General features: G+C 47.6%; 1 protein-coding gene across 2 annotated transcripts in view; it reads left to right on the top strand.

Moving 5' to 3' along the window:
- The window catches only part of DOCK1 (dedicator of cytokinesis 1), a 535,086-nt gene that overhangs the window by 101,034 nt on the left and 414,417 nt on the right, over window positions 1–19,635 (top strand). For both annotated transcript variants that reach the window (XM_081220288.1, XM_081220287.1), the window contains exons 16-21: window positions 410–482; window positions 5,928–6,031; window positions 6,597–6,780; window positions 11,093–11,190; window positions 16,366–16,455; window positions 16,786–16,886. In XM_081220288.1, coding sequence (XP_081076414.1) covers window positions 410–482; window positions 5,928–6,031; window positions 6,597–6,780; window positions 11,093–11,190; window positions 16,366–16,455; window positions 16,786–16,886 — 650 coding nt within the window. The remainder of the gene's footprint in view (window positions 1–409; window positions 483–5,927; window positions 6,032–6,596; window positions 6,781–11,092; window positions 11,191–16,365; window positions 16,456–16,785; window positions 16,887–19,635) is intronic.

The raw sequence follows: 19,635 nt of genomic DNA, 5'->3' as shown, positions 1-19,635 counted from the left end.
CAGGTATTAAGTCTTTTTCCTTTTACTGTAAGTCACAAAAGGACTGCCTTCTCGCTGCAGCTGAGGGCAGGTCCCTGCAACTGTAAAGGGAATATAGACACCTCCGAATCGGGGCTAAAAACGAAAATGGCAACTTTTAAAAATAGACTCTTCCCGGTGAGGATCAGCACATTTAAAAAAAAATTCAACTGCCTTGTCCAGTCTGCTTGGCATCCTGGACAATATTATCTGGTGTAAATTTCCAAAAGGCATTTGCTTCTGGGACAATCCTACAGGGGGTGAGGTGTATGGCATCGTCTCCCTGCAGTGCAGAAGAGTGTAGAGTGGTCCAGGATGTCTCCAGGGGAATAAAGCTGATCAAGGGAGAAGTTGTTCCTCAAGGTGCTCAGCTTCCCTCTTTATTCTGCAGGTGGCCATCCCCATTGAGGACGTGAACCGCAGTCACCTACGCTTTACCTTCCGACACAGATCGTCCCAGGACTGTGAGTAACCGCACGCCTCGTTATCCCGTGTTTATCACGCACGTACTCTGGATCGTTCTAGAACGTGGCTACTGTAACACAGTGAGGTCTTGACACTTGAGCTCGGTGCCCACGTGAACCTGCTCCTGTGAAGTGCTGTTCGCTCTGATTGAGTTGATCCTAGGAGATCTTCAGTTTCTTCTCGAATCTGTCTGATGAGGTGCCGCTCCTTCCTACTCACCCCTCGGGTTTCCTCTTTGCCCTTTGGCTTGTAATACTGCCCCGTCCATCAGAAAAGCCACTGAGATATAATACGTAGATTTCAAAAATTGCTCTTAATGCTCTTGCATCGGCGTTGGAAACCTCTGGCTTTGCTGCCAGCTGCTGGTGCCTGGAGCTCTGGCATACCTTTTCTCGTCCACGTTGGTGTAGCCTTGACCGTGATGCCAGGACTTTGGGAGGAAAGAAGTTTGAATCACTCACCTTCCAGGAGGATTTGTGATCGATGGTTGAAGTTTGGCTCATGACCTGTGTTGAATTCATTGTCTGCTAAGGACGTCACCCTGTGCTAGACACTGAGGAAGGTATCACAAGGGGACGATCCGCCCCCTGCCCTTCATGGTCTCTATCCATCTGGCCGTGGGCTGAGGTTTGAGAAAATAAGTGATGCTGGGTCACGTGTGCAGCGGCATCGAGGGTACGGTGGTCTGGGCGGGCGCGTTGGTCACCCACCAGCCTGTGGGGGCCAGAGCCCTGCGGTTGGGGGACCTCAGCCCTGGCTCTGTGTGTCTTCACAGGTGTTTCAGCCTGAAGAGGGGAATGCATGGGGGCTGCCGGTCCCTCAGCAGGGTGCCGGCCGTGGGATAGGGCTCCACAGGCCCGCCGCTGCCGTGATGGTGTGTCCACCCTCCTTACTGTCTCTGGGGGCCTGCCTGACCTGTGCCCTCCCCATGGCGTGGAGCCCGCAGAGGCAAGGGCGCAGGAGAACAGCCGGGAGGGTGAACACGTGAGCAGAGGCGTGAAGTTGGGGGTGTGTAGACCCCCGTGTGGGACCAGTGAGAAGCTCTGTGAGGTTGAAGAGGCGCGAGGACTACAGGGCTGGCGTGTGTTAAGTGTGACTGTCAGCCCGAAGATGTGCTTGCGTGGGGTGAGGCTGGGAGGTGGCTGAACCAAGGGGTCTAGAGCAGCACGGGGTCCCTCCTGGTGAGTGGGCGTGTGGAGGATGCCGGGGGAGGGGTGGGAGCGCTATGGAACATCATTCCACCCCTCCTCTTGTCCCAGTGCTTAAGGGGCCAGCGGAGAAGGGGTCGGGGCCCAAGCAGTGTGGGAGGCGCAGGGTGTGAAGTCTGGGCAGCCTGGAAAGCAGGGCCCGCCCCATTGGGGCCAAATCCAGGCCACCAGGCAGTGGGCTCGGGTCTGCTAACTGTGGGCACTCCTGGACGGCTGAAACGTGGATGGATAAGATGTTCAGATGGATGCAAACACCTCTTCGTACGTGTTCATCGTGCTCTTACTCTCTCCTGGCACAAGGATTTTTTTTTTTTTTTTTTGCGGTACGCGGGCCTCTCACTGTCGCGGCCTCTCCCGTTGCGGAGCATAGGCCCTGGATGCACAGGCTCAATGGCCATGGCTCACGGGCCCAGCCGCTCTGTGGCATGTGGGATCTTCCCGGACCGGGGCACGAACCCGTGTCCCCTGCATCGGCAGGCGGACTCTCAACCACTGCGCCACCAGGGAAGCCCCTGGCGCCAGTATTTTTACCACGTCATTTAGATGAGTCCTCACCACGATGCCCTGTGGTGGATCATTGGCGCTTCCTACATTACAGATGAGGAAACAGCCTCAGAGACCCCACCTCAGTGGCCCAAAGTCACCTCATGGTCAGCGGAAGAGCTCTGGTTCCCACCCCAGTCCTTGTGTCCCCCCTGCCTTTGGGGAGTACCGAGGCCACTGCCGTCATTTGGTCTGTGTTGAGCACCTGCTGTATACGCAGCTCACACAGAGAGTTCTCCTCTTGCCAAACTTAGGTTGGGTTGAGGCGTGAGATCGGCTCGCAAGAGCCATGGGCCGAGCAGCGGCCTGGGAGCATCGCGTGCGTTAGGCAGAGGTGTGGTGTGAGCAGGGTCCGGTGGGTGATTGGGGGAATTGGGGGCAGGTGTGTCCTCAGCCAAGTCCCAAAAGGTGTGGTGGGCCCAGTGCCCTGCACACCGGAAGTCGCCGGGGGTGGGAATGGGCTGCAGGGGAGGGGAGGGTGGGGAGCCCCGTTGCGGGGCAAGGACAAAGTTCTAGAACGCACAGGGGACTTACCTCAGAAGCACGCTCCCTCTTTAGAACAAGCTCATTCTCTCTAATTAATAGATTACACCAGGGCAGAGGGATCTCTTTGGTAGCATTTTAATTTTCAAAATCCTTGTTTTTCTGGTCAGTTTTAAGTACTCATTATAGACAAGATGCTATCACCCGGCCTCCCACGACACATTTGCATAATTAATAAAGTCTCCCCAGCCACAGCTGGTGGGGTTTGGGGAACGTGTCGAGCATTGCAAGGGTGATGCTGACGAAGTCCCGAGCTGTCCGCTGCTGGAGGGGTGGGTGCCACCGGGGCCCCTGCCACCGGGGCCCCTGCTACGGCCTCGTCTGCAGATGCTCTGGGTCAGAAATGGGAGGAGGGCCACACTGCATGCCCTCCCCGCCGCCCCAGGCGAAATGCGCGCTCTTTACCCCTAGTGGAAGAAAGTGAGGGGATTTCTCGTACTGGGAGCTGTCCTTGGGGTTGGGAAGTTTGGCGCTGGTGTGAACGTCTAACACTCTTCTGCAACTTGTTAGCCGTTCCAAACGCGTCAGTTGATGTCTTACGTGGATGCGGGCAGATATGTGGCTTCTGGGGCCGGACTGCCAGGAGCTGAGTTTCCCTTGTTTGTAGGGGGCCGGTTGGGTCCGCCAGCGCTGCCCGCCCTCTGGGGCATGTGGCCTTCTTCTGTGGGCGCTGACGTTGTGTAAATTTGTTGTCTGCCTCATAATGGCTGCTAATGAGGATGTAACAAATGCAGTCCATCCCCTGTGTGAAGAGGCGGAGTATTGATAAAAGGTGCACTTCTAACTTGTGTGCTACGTAAGAGCAGGGTCAGGGGAAGCCTTCTGCTGGCAGATAGGGTCACGTGTCCTGAACTGCAGCTGCTTTCAGACAGATGTGTTTTAATTTTTTTCATGTCAGCCCGTACTTAAAAGGATCTCTTCCTTCTCACCTGAACACTGAGTTTTATGTTTTTAAGAACCCTTTCACAAAGTTCTTTCGATTTCGAGAAGTACATATTTTTTGCTTTTATCCCTCCCTTTGGCTTTGGTGGGTCAATCATTCACCCAGCTAATTAGCTAGCATTTATTGAGCACCTAATGTGTGCCAGACCCGATGGACGCCAGGAACGCAAAGACTAATGAGCCGTGGTATCTCAGGCAGTGATGTCCTGTAGCAAATATTTTGAGCCCCTGACTCAAGGTGGGCAGATATATGCTCTTCAACCTCTGTCCTTTCATCTGCAAAAAGAGAATCTGGGATCTATAATTTTAAAGGTCTTTTCCAGCCCTGAGACTCAGTGTTTCCGTGCTGTGTTCAGCTTGCATCTTGAAAAATTCATCACAAATCCATTTCTTCAGTGCAGACTCCTCACCTATCTCTACCTGATCTGGCACCTGCCCACCTTGGAGCTCTCACTGCATACCACTCACCAGCCACACTGGCTTCCAGTCCCCAAGCAAGGCAGGCCGGTCCCACTTTAGGGCTTCCGTATTTGGACATCTCTTTTCCTGGAGGGTTTACATCTTGGCTCATACGTCATCCACCTTCTCAGAGAGACCTTTTCCAACCATCCAGCTGGGTGGTCCCTGTTCCCATCATTACGCTTTAACAAGCCACCAATTTTTGTTTTATTTGTTACCTGAAAGGACTTAAAATTTTTTTTTTTAATTTGTTTATTTATTTTGGCTGCACCAGGTCCTAGTTGCAGCTCACCAGCTCCTTAGATGTGGCATGCAAACTCTTAGTTGCGGTATGCATGCGGGATCTAGTTCCCCGACCAGGGATTGAACCTGGGCCCCCCATTAGGAGCACGGAGTCTTACCCACTGGACCACCACGGAAGTCCCTGAAAGGACTTGTTTGTTGGCGTCTCCCCAGGCACTATTTCATGCACTGGGGAAATAGCAGTGAAAAAATACACAGTCTTTTGCATGGGAAAGCCCAGTGGATGAAACTAACAATAAACACCGCTTTGTCTCCCCCCTCCCCTGGCCCTTTCTCATGCACAGACACCCTACAGGCTTGGTAATCTCTTGGTAGTCTGGTAGTAATCTCTTGGTAATCTGTTGTCTTAATCTGCTTGGGCAGCCATAAGAAAATACCATAGACTTCGTGCCTTAAACAACAGAGATTTACTTTCTCACAGTTCTGGAGGCTGCAAGTCCGAGATCAGGGTACCAGCACGGTCAGGTTCTGGTGAGGACCCTCTCCCAGGTTGCAGACGGCCGCCTTCTCGCTGTGAGCTCACACGGAGAGGGACCACTCTGGTGTCTGTTCCCCTTCTTATAAAGGCACCCGTTCTATAGGGTCAGAGCCTCACCCTTATGACCTTTTACCCTTAAGAACCTCCTTATAGGCCTTTTCTCCAGTACAGCCACATGGGGGGGTTAGGCTTCAGCATAAGAATTTTGTTGAACAAAACAAAACATAACAGTTCAGCCCATAGCAACTATGAAGAACAATCAGTCGAGTGGGAGGAGTGTGACCAGGGTAGGCGTTTGCTCTTCTAGGCAGGCTGGTCACTTCAGAGCAGGTGATACTTTGGCAGAAACTTGAATGAAGTGAGAGAATGAGTCTCACATGCTAATTCTGGGGGAAGGACTTTCTTGCCAAAGAGAACAACGTTTCACAGTAGGGTGTTCAGTCCGCCTGGGGCTTATATTTGTGGAGGGTGTGAGGTGAGCGTCCATCTGTTTTGTTTGTCCCTGCTGACACTCTGAAGGGTCTGCCCCTTCCAGTGGTCACTTGCAGTGGCCTGTGTTTTCATGCCTTGTTCCCACTGGTCTGTGAATCCCTGTGTTAAAAGCCCACCGTCTTCATTGTTACCCCTTTCCAGTTCCTGTTGGGTTTTAGTATTGCAGGTTTTCCGCCACGTTCCTTTTCAAGACCATCCTCCTGCTGTGGGTCCTTTACTGTAGAATCAGTTTTCAAGTTCCACAAGGAAGCTCTCCCAAGAGATTTTGATTGTAATTGCTTTGAATTTACAGATTAGTTTGAGCACAGCTGATCCCTTTATGATAAGTGAACGTTGTCTATATCTCCGTTTATGTTTACTTTAACATCTGTCAGAACAGTTTTGTAATTTTTTTCAGAAAGGCAGCCCTTGTAGCATTTTATGATGTTCTTTTTGTCGTGATGGCAGTAGAAAATGATTATTAATTTCTATTGCAGCTAAGGATAAATCCGAGAAAATATTCGCACTCGCTTTTGTAAAGCTGATGCGCTATGATGGGACCACCCTAAGAGATGGGGAACATGATCTTATTGTCTATAAGGTACGCTCTTCTGTTGGTGCAGTGTAGCTAATTTTGACTGTTTCAAGTCTTTTTGGGTTTCCTGGCCTGAGCTGACATTTCCCATCTTTGTGAGAACACTGCTATCTAGCAACATTTAATTATGTAAATGAACATTTCAGATGACCAGCTGTCCCTAAGGAGAGAAGCTGATACACAATAACACACTAAGTGCTGTTTAAAAAAGTCCTCTGTGTGAATGTGAATGCATCTACAGGAATAAGGGAAATCATTAAAATAAGCAGTTTAGCACAGGGAACTCTGCTCAATATTATGTAACAACCTAGTTGGGAAAAGAATTTGAAAAAGAATAGACACATGTGTATGTATAACTGAGTCACTCTGCTGTACACCTGAAACTAAGACAGCATTGTTAATCAACGATACTCCAATATAAAATAAAAGGTTAAAAAAATAAAAGAAGCGGTTTAGCAAATGATAAAGAGCAAATATCATGATGGTTAAAAGGATTAAGGATCCTAAGGGGTAGAAAATATTGCACGGGATTGCCAGTTGCATTTGACCTGTTGCATCATTAAACCCACAGGCTGAAGCGAAGAAGCTGGAAGACGCCGGCACGTACTTGAGCCTGCCGTCCACCAAAGCCGAGTTAGAAGAGAAGGGCCACTCGGCGACGGGCAAGAGCATGCAGAGTCTTGGGAGCTGCACCATCAGCAAAGATTCCTTCCAGATCTCAACTCTCGTGTGCTCCACCAAGCTGACCCAGAATGGTGAGTTTGGGCCCAGAAACGGGTTCACCCCTGGAGTTTTTCCCCTTCAACCCCATGTTTCTCGTGCTCCCTGCTGAATGGAGGAGGCTTCCTTAGGTCCCTGAACCCTGCCGGCGAGTCATTCACACCTTCCCTCCGTAATGGCCCGTGTGGATGCTGTTGGACAGGGAGAGAGGGAGAGGTTGACATTGTTCTGCTTTGAAACTCACATTCTGATTTTATGCTAAGGATGAACCTCAAAGAGAGATAAAGCAATGGATTTACTTTAAAAAAAAAAAAAAAGCTTTCTGGCCAAGGGAAGGGAGAAATCCACACAATTTGGAGTCAGACCGAAGCCCTGAACTTGGGCCTTGGCCCTGTGCTAATAACCCTGGGAATGACCTTGAACTAGGGTCTCAGAGCTCATTTTCCTCATCTATACCCTGGCTATAACGCCTGCCTCACAGGGCTGTCTGAGGGCTACGGGAGCCCTAGGGGGTGAGGCCCCTGCCCTCCTTGGGTCTTGCCCTCTCTCATCTGCTCACTGAGATAATTACCAGTTACCTTTAGTTTTATAAGTTGGTGTTGACGACATTTCTAGTCCCCCTGACAGCGAGATAAGGCACCCCTTGCTGATGCACTCACACCAAAGTGCGACCTTAACGCAGCATCAGATGGTGCCCAGTGTCCCCACGCTGCGGGCCCGGGATGCTCGGCATTGTTCCCACGGGCTTGCAGCCTCCCCAAGGCATGGCCGTGCGGCCGGGGCACTCCTGATTCAGAGCACACCGTCTGGTCGAGGCAGAGGGTCCTCTGCACAGATCTTACCTTGAAAAATCGAGTTCCCCAAATGTGATGGGCTCACAGCCGTGCAGAGCAGCTTTACGTTCTCTTGAAAGTCAGCTTGAAAATCCAATTTTTTTTCCTCTCAGCCACTGATACGGATTTTGATTATTAATGTCCGTTGCTGTCGTGAATCGTGTTCCCGGGGGTTGTCGGTAAAGCTTGGCAGTAGTCTCGGATGGGCTCAAGGGACAGTCGTCGTTTGGGCTTTAACAGGCTGATCACAGGACAGAAGTAACCTGTCATCTGGAAGGCCCTGCGTGGTAGTGGGGAGTGCGGGTCCTGATCAGACTTTCACCGCCTGCTGTAGCAACCTCCATGAGCAGGTGGAAACCCTTCCCTGGGGCACTGGGATCCGGGCACGCATGGGGAGGGGTAGGTGATGCGCAGGGAGTTTGCAGGTTCAGTGCCCAGGGAACATGCTGTCGGCACGGCAGGTGCTGGTTTGAGACTGGGTTATAGAAATGGTGACCCCGTAGGTCAGATGTTACCCTCTGGATATGGCCCTGATAGTCCGCTAGCCTGGCGGCTGGCTGCTCCTTCTAGGGCTTCATTTAACTCAGGGCAGCCTGTCCAGTGGGCACTTACGCTTCTGCTTTGTCTTGCCATCTTCACTGTGTGGGAAGCCACCTTCTTAGAAATGGGTCATATTCCAAAAGCTCATTTGGAAGTTGTTATTTGGAACTTGGATATGTTTTCCCCATTAAAACAGTGTGTTGAATAGGGGTTAGGTTGTGAGGCCCATGCACAGAATCCTTCTTAACCCACGTATCCCTGGGGAAGACGACTGTGAACCAGGACATTCTCAAGGTATTAAGTCACAGTAATTTCCCGGGGAGACGTGTGCCACCTCCTCTCACCTTTAAGCTCTTCGAGTCTCACTAGACACGGGGTAATCCCCTCTTTGGGACCGAGGGGCACAGCACCCTGGTCTCGCCAGTAGCTGTTGCCAGGCCACCAGGAAATTCCGATGTGATGCAGCTCACTAAACTGAGGGGGACACACCTTTTGTTGTTCATTTCACACCAGCCAACAATGCCTCTCTTCTGGACGGTGGCATGTCAGGTGTGTGCAAGATGGGGCTGCCCCAATTGGCATCTGGCATTGAGTCCCAGATTCTCATTTGAGGGAGTCATTTTTCTGAAACCGTGATTTGTTACTGCGAAGTTCCATTACTTAGGGAAAAGTGGTGGCTGAATTATTCATCGATGTTTGTATTAAACATCTCTGTTCTCAGCATTATGCTGGATGCTTTGGGGGATATAAAAAGAAGTAGGAGACGTGGTTCCTCTCCTCCATCAGCTTACTATGTAATTAGAGAGAGAGAAGTCACGAGGCAGAGAATTATTACGAGCCAAACTGCGGCGGCTCCCTGGGAATGAGAGGGGACAGAGAGGGTGGGGGTGCTGAGCAAGCTCCCCGTCCTCAAAGGTGTTTGTCCACTGCTAATTTGCCCAGCTGTATCTTATCTCAAAAGTACCACACAGAGGTAAACCTCAGCCTCCCTCTAATCCAAAGTGCCACTAACTTTGCATGAATGGGATCCAGAGTATTAGCTCACCTCCATTAAAAAAACGCTGGTGGACTTCCCTTGTGGCGCAGTGGTTAAGAATCCATCTGCCAATGCAGGGGACACGGGTTCAGTCCCTGGTCCGGGAAGATCCCACATGCCACGGAGCAACTAAGCCCGTGTGCCACAACTACTGAGCCTGCGCTCTAGAGCCCGAGAGCCACAACTACTGAGCCCGCATGCCACAACTACTGAAGCTGCGTGCCTAGAGCCCGTGCTCCACAACAAGAGCAGCCACCACAATGAGAGGCCTGCGCACTGCAACGCTGAGTAGCCCCTGCTTGCTGCAACTAGAGAAAGCCCTTGCGCAGCAATGAAGACCCAGTACAGCCAAAAATAAACAAACAAACAAACAAACAAAAACCCAGAGATAAGCAGCACCTTCTAGCATTTGCAAAAGCTGTTTAAAAATAAAACAAAAAAAACCCCACAAAAAAAACACTGGTAACTCTTATGAGGTGGAAATCTCCATTAACCCTGGGACTGAGAGCGAGTCTGGGCAGGATGTAGCCCTTCTCATGACTTCACTTTCAATTAGAAATTAAAACATGTTAACCTTCATGAAGAATGGCTAAAATGTTCATCTCTTTGATGGGTGGCAGCTGTTGGTCTTCCTGCCTGGCATCACACTAAGTGCTTTCTCCACGTCTTGCCATTTAAGTCTTGCACCAACCCTGTGACCCGGGCAACACTGTACCCATTGTTCAGATAGGAAAACTGAGGTGAAGGTACTGGTCCAAGGTCACATCTTGGTGGCGTGGCCCGGCTGGTGTTTGAGTCTACTCTACGCATTCTAAAGACACTAGGATGCTGTCCTCTTCACATTTTCCTGTTTGTAACTCTCCCCTTCATCAGCTGTCCTTGGGGGTGAGGTGATATAAATGAGAATGTGTGCGTGGTGCTCATCACCTGTATGCCTTCTGTGTGGTTTGATCCTTGAATTATAACTGGTGTCTTGTGTTCACTGAAATTCTACCTACTGCCAAAATTACATTTTTCTTTTCAGTATTAACTAGGGTTTTTTTTTATGGAGACAGTTTCTGTAGCAGAAGTTCATTCCTGATGAGCATAAATAGTAAATTAGATGTGCTTTGCTAACTGTGTTTTTTCATGTAATGGGATATTAATATGACTTCGTCCTTTCCCAGAGATGTTTTGGATTCTGTTTTCATGCCTTAAACAAAATCATTTCTCAACATCGTCTTCCACATTTAGTCTGCAAAAACCAATACGTTCAACTTGTGATTTTTTCTATTAGAAAAGAAACATACACAAACTTTTGGAAGGGCCAGGACTTGGTAAAGGTGGCAAGCTCAGTGCAGCAGTCGTCTCCAGGGCCAGGGTTCCTGTCTCCTTTGGGGACTGTCCCCTTGCATTCTCAGTACTTGAATTTGTGTTGGTTATTTATTTTATATTATTTTATCTTAAAAAACTAAGAATCTTATTCTTGAACAGGAGAAAACCCCTTGGCAGGAGCTGCCAGGACAGCACTGAATGGCCAGCAGCCTTGCAGGCCTGCTGCTCCTCTCATCTGCCTTCTTGTGGATTGGAAAGGCTGGTCTCTCTTCCATGCTCTCATCTGCCTTCTTGTGGGTTGGAAAGGCCGGTCCCTCTTCCATGCTCTCATCTGCCTTCTTGTGGGGTGGAAAGGCCGGTCCCTCTTCCGTAGGCTCCCCAGATGCCTTTTGAAAGCTTCCACGTGGAAATCATTTCATGGTAAACGTAGTTGGAAATAATGAATCCGGTCACACCGGGTGTCAAGGATGTTGCTAGAAAGTAATGAAATATTTACGTGGCGAACGTTTCCAAACAGGCTTGGTTCGTCTGTTCAAAAAATTATGTAGAGGACCTCACATGACGGGTGAACGAGGGCGACAGTGTCCTTGCTGTGAGGAACTGATGTTCGTTTACTGTTTCCAGTGGACCTGCTGGGGCTGCTGAAGTGGCGATCCAACACCAACCTGCTGCAGCAGAACCTGAGGCAGCTGATGAAGGTGGATGGTGGCGAAGTGGTGAAGGTAACGTGCCTCCCACGCTGGTTCTGGTTGTTTTGTTGTCCTTACGGATATGAAGAGGTGTAGGCTCCGCCTCCCAAGGTGGTACAGGCACGCCTCCGAGACACTGCGGGTTCGGTTCCAGACCACCACAGGAAAGCAAGTCACACGCATTATTTGGTTCCCCAGTGAGTATCAAAGTTACATTTACACTGTACTGTAGTCTGCTGAGTGTGCAGTAGCATTATGTGAAACAAAATAGGTACAACATTAAGTAGATAGTCGACAAGGACCTACTGCATAGCACAGGGGACCATACGCAGTATCTTGCCATAACCTTTAATGGAAAAGGATCTGGCTTTCCGAGCTAGACCCCAGACAGGGGTCCCTACGGCGTTGTCCTGGGTTCCCATCGTAACCTAAAGGGAGACGTTCACAATGTCCAGAGCCCTTCATGTCCTGCAAATGACAGAGGAGGGTGTCCTCAAATTCCTTGCAGGAGTTTTAGTTGTAAACAAAAGTGACTAAATAAAATATTATTCACAATTTTTAAAAAAAGAAAAGAATCCGAAAAAGAATAGATATATATATATGTACAACTGAATCACTTTGCCATACACCTGAAACTAACACAACATTGTAAATCAGCTATACTTCAATTACAAACAAACAAACAAGGGAATTCCCTGGCGGCCCGTGATTAGGCCTGTGCACTTCCATTGCAGGGGGCACGGGTTCTGGTTGGGGAACCAAGGTCCCTACATGCCTCGCGGTGAGTGGAAAAAAACAAAAAAAAGAAAAAAGTTTAAACAAGAGAAACAAAAAACCCTCAAAAGTAAAAAACCATGTCCACTAAAGAACCAATTAAAAAATACTTTATTGCAAAAAAATGCTAAACCACCACCTGAGCCTTCAGTGAGTGATAATCAACAGTCACATTAAAGATCTCTGATCGCAGCTCACCATCACAAACATAATAATAATGAAGTTGGAAACATCGCAAGAATGATCAAAATGTGACACAAAGACACAAAGTAAGCAAATGCTGTTGGAAAAATGGCTCCAAGAGACGTGCTGGACCCAGGGTTGCCACAAATCTTTGATTGGTAAAAACCACAACACCTGCCAAGTGCAATAAAACGAGGTCTGCCTGGTCATAAGCCTTTTAACAACTAGTGTCTTCGGGAGGTTGACCTACGCCTCTTAAGACGACAGAATCCTTCTTGGACTCTGGTCCGGGGAGCGCGGCCTGGCTTCGCTGTGATGGAAACAGGCTTTGGAATCAACCAAGTCTAGGGTTCTGCTTCCTGTTCCAGCGGGTCCTCACTGTGGGGCTGACACAGGTTAGATAACATCTTTAAACCTTGCTTTCCCCTGCTGTAAAATGGACATAACCAGAGTGCCTTGTTCAGAGGGTCCCTGTGGAGGTTAAATGAGGCACTGGCCCCGGGGAGGTGGCCTGGTAGTATCCGGATTTATCATCACCACTGTCATGACCATCCCCGTGATCGTTAACCCTGGCTCTCGACTCACCTGTCATTGATGTGCAGAGCTTCGTGGTGTGTCAGAAAGATCACGGCACTCAGTCTTGTCTTGGCTATTTTCCTCCCATGTGGTCTTGGATTGATTTCTTAGCTTCACAGAGAGCAGGCCCTGGAGCAGTGCTAGGTGTCCTCTTGAATCTTCATCTACGATAGGACAGTCAGACTAGAGTGATCACAGGTCCCTTTGAGCGCTCAGATTTGGTGATCGTTCGTGGTTCCAATATTTTCTTCAGTAAAAGCCTCTCTTTGCCACTCCTGTGCCCAGTGACTTCTCCTTGTATGTAAGGAAATGCATTTCCGTGGCCACTGGGCTCCACCTTGGCTGGCGTGCAACAAGCCGGGCCACCACTCGTGGCTGCCCGAGAGCAAGGTCCCCACGGCCAGGTCCGTGTCGCTGCCTCAGTCCTTTATCCTCCGTGAGAGGTGCTTGCGGAGGGAGACGACCTTATCTCTGTGAAAATTAATTACTTAAAATGGCCTTAATTAAACAGCAATGTGGTTAACTTCAGTAGAAATTAATTTGGTGGCACCGCTCTCCTAAATTCATTGTATAACCGTTCAAACATATCCTCACTAATCTTCGAATTTTAATCACCTTTTCCTGGCCCTTGTCTTCTTCTACTGGCTTGGACATTGTTAACTGCATTTTAAACTTCCCTGGGTTCTATGAATTCCCTAATTCAGATGAAAACTGGGTGAATAAGTTAACAGCACTTTAAAAGACCCACAGTTAATGGAATTGTGTCCTCTTTCATTTTTCGGTCCCTGTATCACATCAGGAAGTGTATTTATGTTGAACTATTGACACACTGACCAGGGAAGTTCTAGAACCATCTGGTTTTTTTGCCCCCCCTCAGTTCCTCTTATCTAATCTATTATCACATCCTGTTGTTCGTCCCTGGAGATGGCTTTCACCTCTCTCCTCTCCTTCCTGTGTTCACTGATACCGCCCAGGGTTGGATGACCTGTCCGGCCCTTACTTGTTTTGCCTGTTTATTCCTTCCCATTGACAGCGTATCCTAATACCCTGTAGGCCTGCAGCAGGGAATAGACTCATCTAAGGCCACCGGGCTGTTAACAGAGCCAGGAACAGAGGGAATCCTGTTGAAGGACACTGATAGATTGTGGAGTTTATTCCATTTATTCAAGACCTCCCTTCTGTGTCTTTATAACTTTTAGTGGAAAGATGACATTGCTTGATAGACTGAGCAGAGTATTTGCTTGTTTAGTAAAAGTGACATTGCTTGAGAAAAGTATTTGCTCATTTAGTAAAAAGTATAGTTTCCCATTTTAGTGGGAAATGAAAATGGTGATTGTGCTCTTCCAGTGGATGGTCTTGGAGAGAGGGTGGGTGTCCAAAGAAGTCTTTCATGGCCTTGTGTGAGGGACCGCCTTCAGGACACTCATGTCCCTGCACTGCTGCGGCTCTATGGCCAGATACACAAGGCCCCCGCTGTCTGCTGTCCTGTTTCTGTGTCATTTGTCTGGGTGGGGCTGGTAGACCTCTTTCCATGAACTGTGACAAGCCGGGGCTTGGCACTGGACACTGGTGTGTCTGTTGGCAGTAACACTGGGCTGTTAGCAGATGGCGGCGTCGAGTTTTGACCTTTGCAAAGCGTTTACAATCAAATGATGGGAAATGATACAAAAGTACCAAGAGCTGGTGCAGGCTTGAACAGTTACGGAGTGGACGGATGTCCAGACCAGAATGCCTCCTGGTCCGGCTGGTTTCATTCCCGTGCCATTTATATGTGACAGTTCTTGGCACAGACTAGGTGGTAGGTGGCACCGTGGAATAGAATGAGGATTTTATGCCTGACGCGTCTCAGATCACTTCCTAGGTCTGGGAACACGTCGTCCCTCAGGAAGAAGGGCTGTGGGGTGCTGGATTTGCAAGGTTGCACGGCTCACGGGGAGTGGGGAGCAGGTCTCTGTGTTTAGTTTCTCTGTCTGCGGGTCGAACCGTTTGAGGTCCTCTGCTGGGGACATGAAGGCCCCTGAGGTTCTGTGCATGGGCTGAGCCGCCCAGGAAGGTCTGGTCTAGGGATCTCACTCAGTTACACCTTTGTCCCGGCTGTGAGCCTGTCTCACTCACTCCTTTTGGTTTTAATAACCACTTGATTGAGATGTGATTCACATACCTGAAAGCACCTTTTCGTTTGTACAATTCAGTGGTTTTCAGTATATTCACAGAATTGTGCAGCTGTCCACACTGTCTCATTTCAGAACAGTTCCATCACCGGAAAAAGAAACCCCACACCTGCTGGCCATCACTTCCACTCTCCCTGCAACCGGCTTTCGCTATGGATTTGACTATCCCGGAAATTTTATGTAAACTGAATCAGACCATATATGACCTTTTTTGATTGGCTTTCTTTTGCTTAGTGTAATGCTTTCAAGGCATGTGGTGGCATGTATCAGAACTTCATTCCTTTCTATGGCTGAATAATAAATATTCCATTGTATGGATATGCCACAGTTTGTTGTTTATCCATTCATCAGCTGATGGACACATTTTGACAATGATGAATAAAGCTGCTATGCATATTTGTGTACAGGTTTTTGTGTGGATGTATGTTTTCCATTCTTTTGGTTTCATACCCAGGAATGAAATGTTTGCGTTACATGGTAAATCTACGTTTAACCCACTGAGGGATTGTCCGTCTGTTTTCCAAAGCCATCGAGTCATTTTACATTTCTGCCAGCACTGTATGAGGGCTCTAATTTCTCTCCGTCCTTACCCACACTTAACTATTGTACATCGTTTTGATGACAGTCCCCTCAGTCTGGGTGAAGTGATACCTCATTGTGATTTCGATGTACTAATCCCAGTGACTAATGAAGATATAGCCAAACTTCATTCCCTTTTATGGTCAGTAGTCCATTGTGTGTCCTTCTGCCTAGTCTTGAACTACCCCATAAACAGGGAACTCCTTACTTCCAATGTAGGCTTTTTTAGTTCATCTTATACTTCTTTCAGGGGAGAATGGGGTCAGGGTTCAAAGCCAGGTTCTAGTGTGACATAACTTTGAAGTCTCCTAATTTTTTCTAAATAAAATTCATAATGTTTTGTCATTCTATGCTGTAATATTTATTTGGTGAATTATAGTAGGCATAAAAGGAATTTCTAAATTACCGTTGAATACATTAAGCTCATGGCTCTCTGTACCCCAGTTTCAGAATCACACACCTCTTCTGTCCTTGGGCATCTGTGTCTGTAGAAGATCCTTTATTATACTAGAAATTTGTCCCTGTATGGCTTCTGCCCAGTTGCTAGCTCAGGTCCCACACTCAAGAGTATACGGAACGAGTCGGATTTGGACTTCCCAGGGTTGCTGTTGAGCTTTTTGTCCTGATGAAAATCAGGAGGAGGGTTGGAGCGGGCTCATGGGTGGGTGGGCGGTGGGCTATAGGGCATCTCCCTGCTGCCCATCCTCTGCTTGACTCAGGGTGGCATGTCTTTGTTCTGAATTCACTCATCTCAGATTTTTGTCTTGTGAATCTAATGACTGACAAAAACCCCCGAAGTCTGTAGCTTGGTAGGTGCCATTTGGGAAAGGTGGGTGTTTGCAGTATTGCCAAGGATGATAGTTGTTCTAGGCTGGGGAGAGTGGGGTGAATTTACCTCGTCTGCTGACCTTTTGTGTCTCTCTAGTTCCTCCAGGACACCTTGGACGCCCTCTTCAACATCATGATGGAGAACTCGGAGAGCGAGACCTTTGATACATTAGTGTTTGATGCTCTGGTAAGAGGCCTCGACTTTGCATCTGCTCAGATATTACGGGACGCTTTCAGGTTGCAGCCTTTGAAGCTGGGGCGGGATCCATCGCAGTAACCCTGAAAGCACTTTCAGTTGTAAACCCAATCAAAGCGGACGAATTGAGAGGTAGAAAGTTTCTTCCACTGTAACACTGTAGTTAGGCAAATGTAAATTGTAGGGCAAGAAGTAAGTAGCTGACCAACCTGTGTCCGAAAGTGTTATAGCTCGTTGACTCACACAGAAGTGCAAGTGATTCAGCTGAAGATTCCAAAATGGTTTGCATTTCTTTTGCTAATGAAAATATTGATTTAACAGGTATTTATCATTGGACTAATTGCTGATAGAAAATTTCAGCATTTTAATCCTGTTTTGGAAACCTACATTAAGAAACACTTTAGTGCAACATTAGCCTACACGTAAGTTCTTTTTTGTTGTTTTAAAACCCGTACTTCTTTTTGTATATTTTTGTAAGAGTCTTTTCCATATACTTCTGCCTGTGATTCTACGTTTCCCTTCCCCAACTGTGAATTTACTGGGATCATTTTTATTATTGTTTCTCTCTTAACAGACCTAAAAATCTTGTTGAAAGAGATAGGTGATATATTATAAGATTCCGGAATAAGTTCTTGTTCTTCTCCACACCCTTTGTTTGTCTTTGAAATGTTCAGTTTGTGTTTGATGAAACGGATACATGAATGCAGAGTGCCTGCCGCACTGCAGCTTCCTGATGACTGTTTGATGAATGAATAAATGGTTGTGGTCCTGTATTGAGGTTATTGGTTATTTAGTGTGAATAAAATTCAGTTTTGTACTTTTCAATCTATCTTTTTACTCTTTGTTTATTTATTATCATTTTTAAGGTTGCAGGTGATTTGTTTATTTTTGTTCTGCTGGTCAAAGCTGGATAGAATTGTTTTTTTCGGGAATTCACTGGCAGTCCAGTGGTTAGGACTCAGTGTTTTCACTGCCATGGCCCGAGTTCGATCCCTGGTTGGGGAACTAAGATCCCGCAAGCTGCACAGCACAGCCAAAAAAAAAAAGTTCTAAAAAAAATTATTTTTTCTTTTAAATTGGTTGGTTAGTGATGTTCAGAGAGCCAGAATGTTAATGTTGTCCAGATAAAACATCTGCAGGTTTGACAATTGTTTTTAGACTTCATATGGATATTGGCTTTTAATACTCTTGCATTTCTTTCTTTTTTTATTTTTTCTTTAAATTTAATTTTTTTATTGAAGTATAGTTGATTTACAACGTTGTGTTAGTTTCAGGTGTACAGCAAAGTGATTCACTTATACATATATAAATATGTGTGTGTGTAATATATATATACACATATATATTGTTTTCAGATTCTTTTTGCCTTTTAAAGAGTGCCTTTCCTTTTGTTCCAGAAGCTTCGGCTCTAACTAACTAGGATTCTTACTACTCACCCAGCTGCTCTCCACCTGCCCTACATCCCCACATGGGCCCCTGTTGGGTCTACTAGACACCAAGGGGAAAGTGTGAAGCCTGGTGTTGATGCCATAGCCCTGGGACCTGGCCACCTGGGCTTATGTTACCACTCTGTTGCTTTCAAGCTTAAGTTGCTTAAACTCTGTGAGCTTCAGCCTTCTCATCTGTGTAACAGCACGGTTGTAGGTTTTCTTGAGAATTTTAATGAGTTCTTACATGTCAAGTATTTGGAATAATCCCTGGCACTCAAAAAGCACCAAGCAGTAGCTGAGTTTTGTTATTATTAGAATTATTAGGGCGAGTTCCGCATTCTCTCACAATGGGAGTTATTGGCATTTATTCAGACTTTTTATTGTGTGAGTTGCAGTGAAAAAGAAAGGTTTAATTTCTTTAAGAACATTCAACTTAGAATCATTAGAATCATTAGAAATGATTCTCTTTTAGGGCCAGGAAGTTGAGGCAAAGCTCCCATCTGTGTCTTGCTCATACTTAGGTCAGAACCTGTTGTCCTTGGCTGTGGGAACTCAAGGTCAACAGTCCTGTCCCTGATTCTTGGATTCTTCCGTGTCTGCTTGAGTGCATGTTTATTGCAGGGCAGTGGGTGGAGCCCCCAGTGGGCGGGGAGCAGCGATGTCCTCACCACACAGGGCAAGCTGTGACGAGCTTTGTGCTTGCTGACTAAGAAGCGTTTGTTTAAAACATTCTGTTCTCTCAGTGGAGGAGCCCAGTTTGTCACACTTTGGACAGTTGCCTGCAGACCATGGGAGGGCTGATCATGTGACACCATCTTGTTATAGCACCCAGAGGGAGCCCAGGGTTTATGGGCGTGGCCTGCACGCTGCTCTGGGTGCCATGTGACCTCCATATGTGTCACTTCCACCATTCTCCTTCATCGAAAGGGGGCCAAACACCTTTGCTCAGATTAGATTTTGCACTTTCATTTCAGAAAATCGGAACAGTGGTAAGGTCACCGTGCTGCATTCCAGGTCCTCTAGCTGGCGTCCCCCTGCCTGTGACTTTGGGGAGAACGGTGCCCTTATTCTCAAAGGTGGAAAACGAACATTGGGGAGCTTTGGGCAAGTTCCTCAGTGGGAGACACAAAAAGTACCATTTTATTGTTAAGTTACGATGGGACGGAGGTGAGAATCGGTATCTTCTCATTCAGTCTGTCCTCTGCCAAAAAGGAAATTTTAATTTCGGAAAATAAATATTCTTGTCATGTTTTGGTAAACCAGCAACCCCAAGTGGTTCTTCAGCCATTAGAATCTGAGTATTTTTGCCTCGAAATACCAGAGGAGATAATTGTGGTTCATGCAGTTCTAACCCAATCATGGAAGGTTGTGTCTGCACTAATGAAGTACTTCCAGCCTTCTCTGGCCCAGGGGACATTCGGGTCCTAAGTGTCATCCCATCACAGCCAGTCTCTCCTCCGCCTCTTCTAGGAGCCTTGGTTAGGTTAGAGTCTGGTCCAGGTAGTTTCTTTATGTCTTTCCTTTGATAAGTGTTGAGATCTGTAGCCTTTCTTTGCAGAGAACTCCAAGAGAAGAAATTAAAGATGACTGGAGGCGATGGGCATTACTTCTTAGCCCTCCGACTCTCGCAAAGCAGGAGCTCCCCTGCGTGGGCAGTTCGCGGATCAGAGTGACCGGCTCTGGTCCAAGCGAGGAGGGAGGGAGGTGTCAGCTTCGGGGACGGTTCTTCCAGAAGACCAGC

This window comes from Mesoplodon bidens, assembly GCF_964165515.1.
Source record: "Mesoplodon bidens genome assembly, chromosome: 1".
Taxonomy (NCBI): domain Eukaryota; kingdom Metazoa; phylum Chordata; class Mammalia; order Artiodactyla; family Ziphiidae; genus Mesoplodon; species Mesoplodon bidens.
This window is presented reverse-complemented; position numbering and strand designations above follow the sequence as displayed.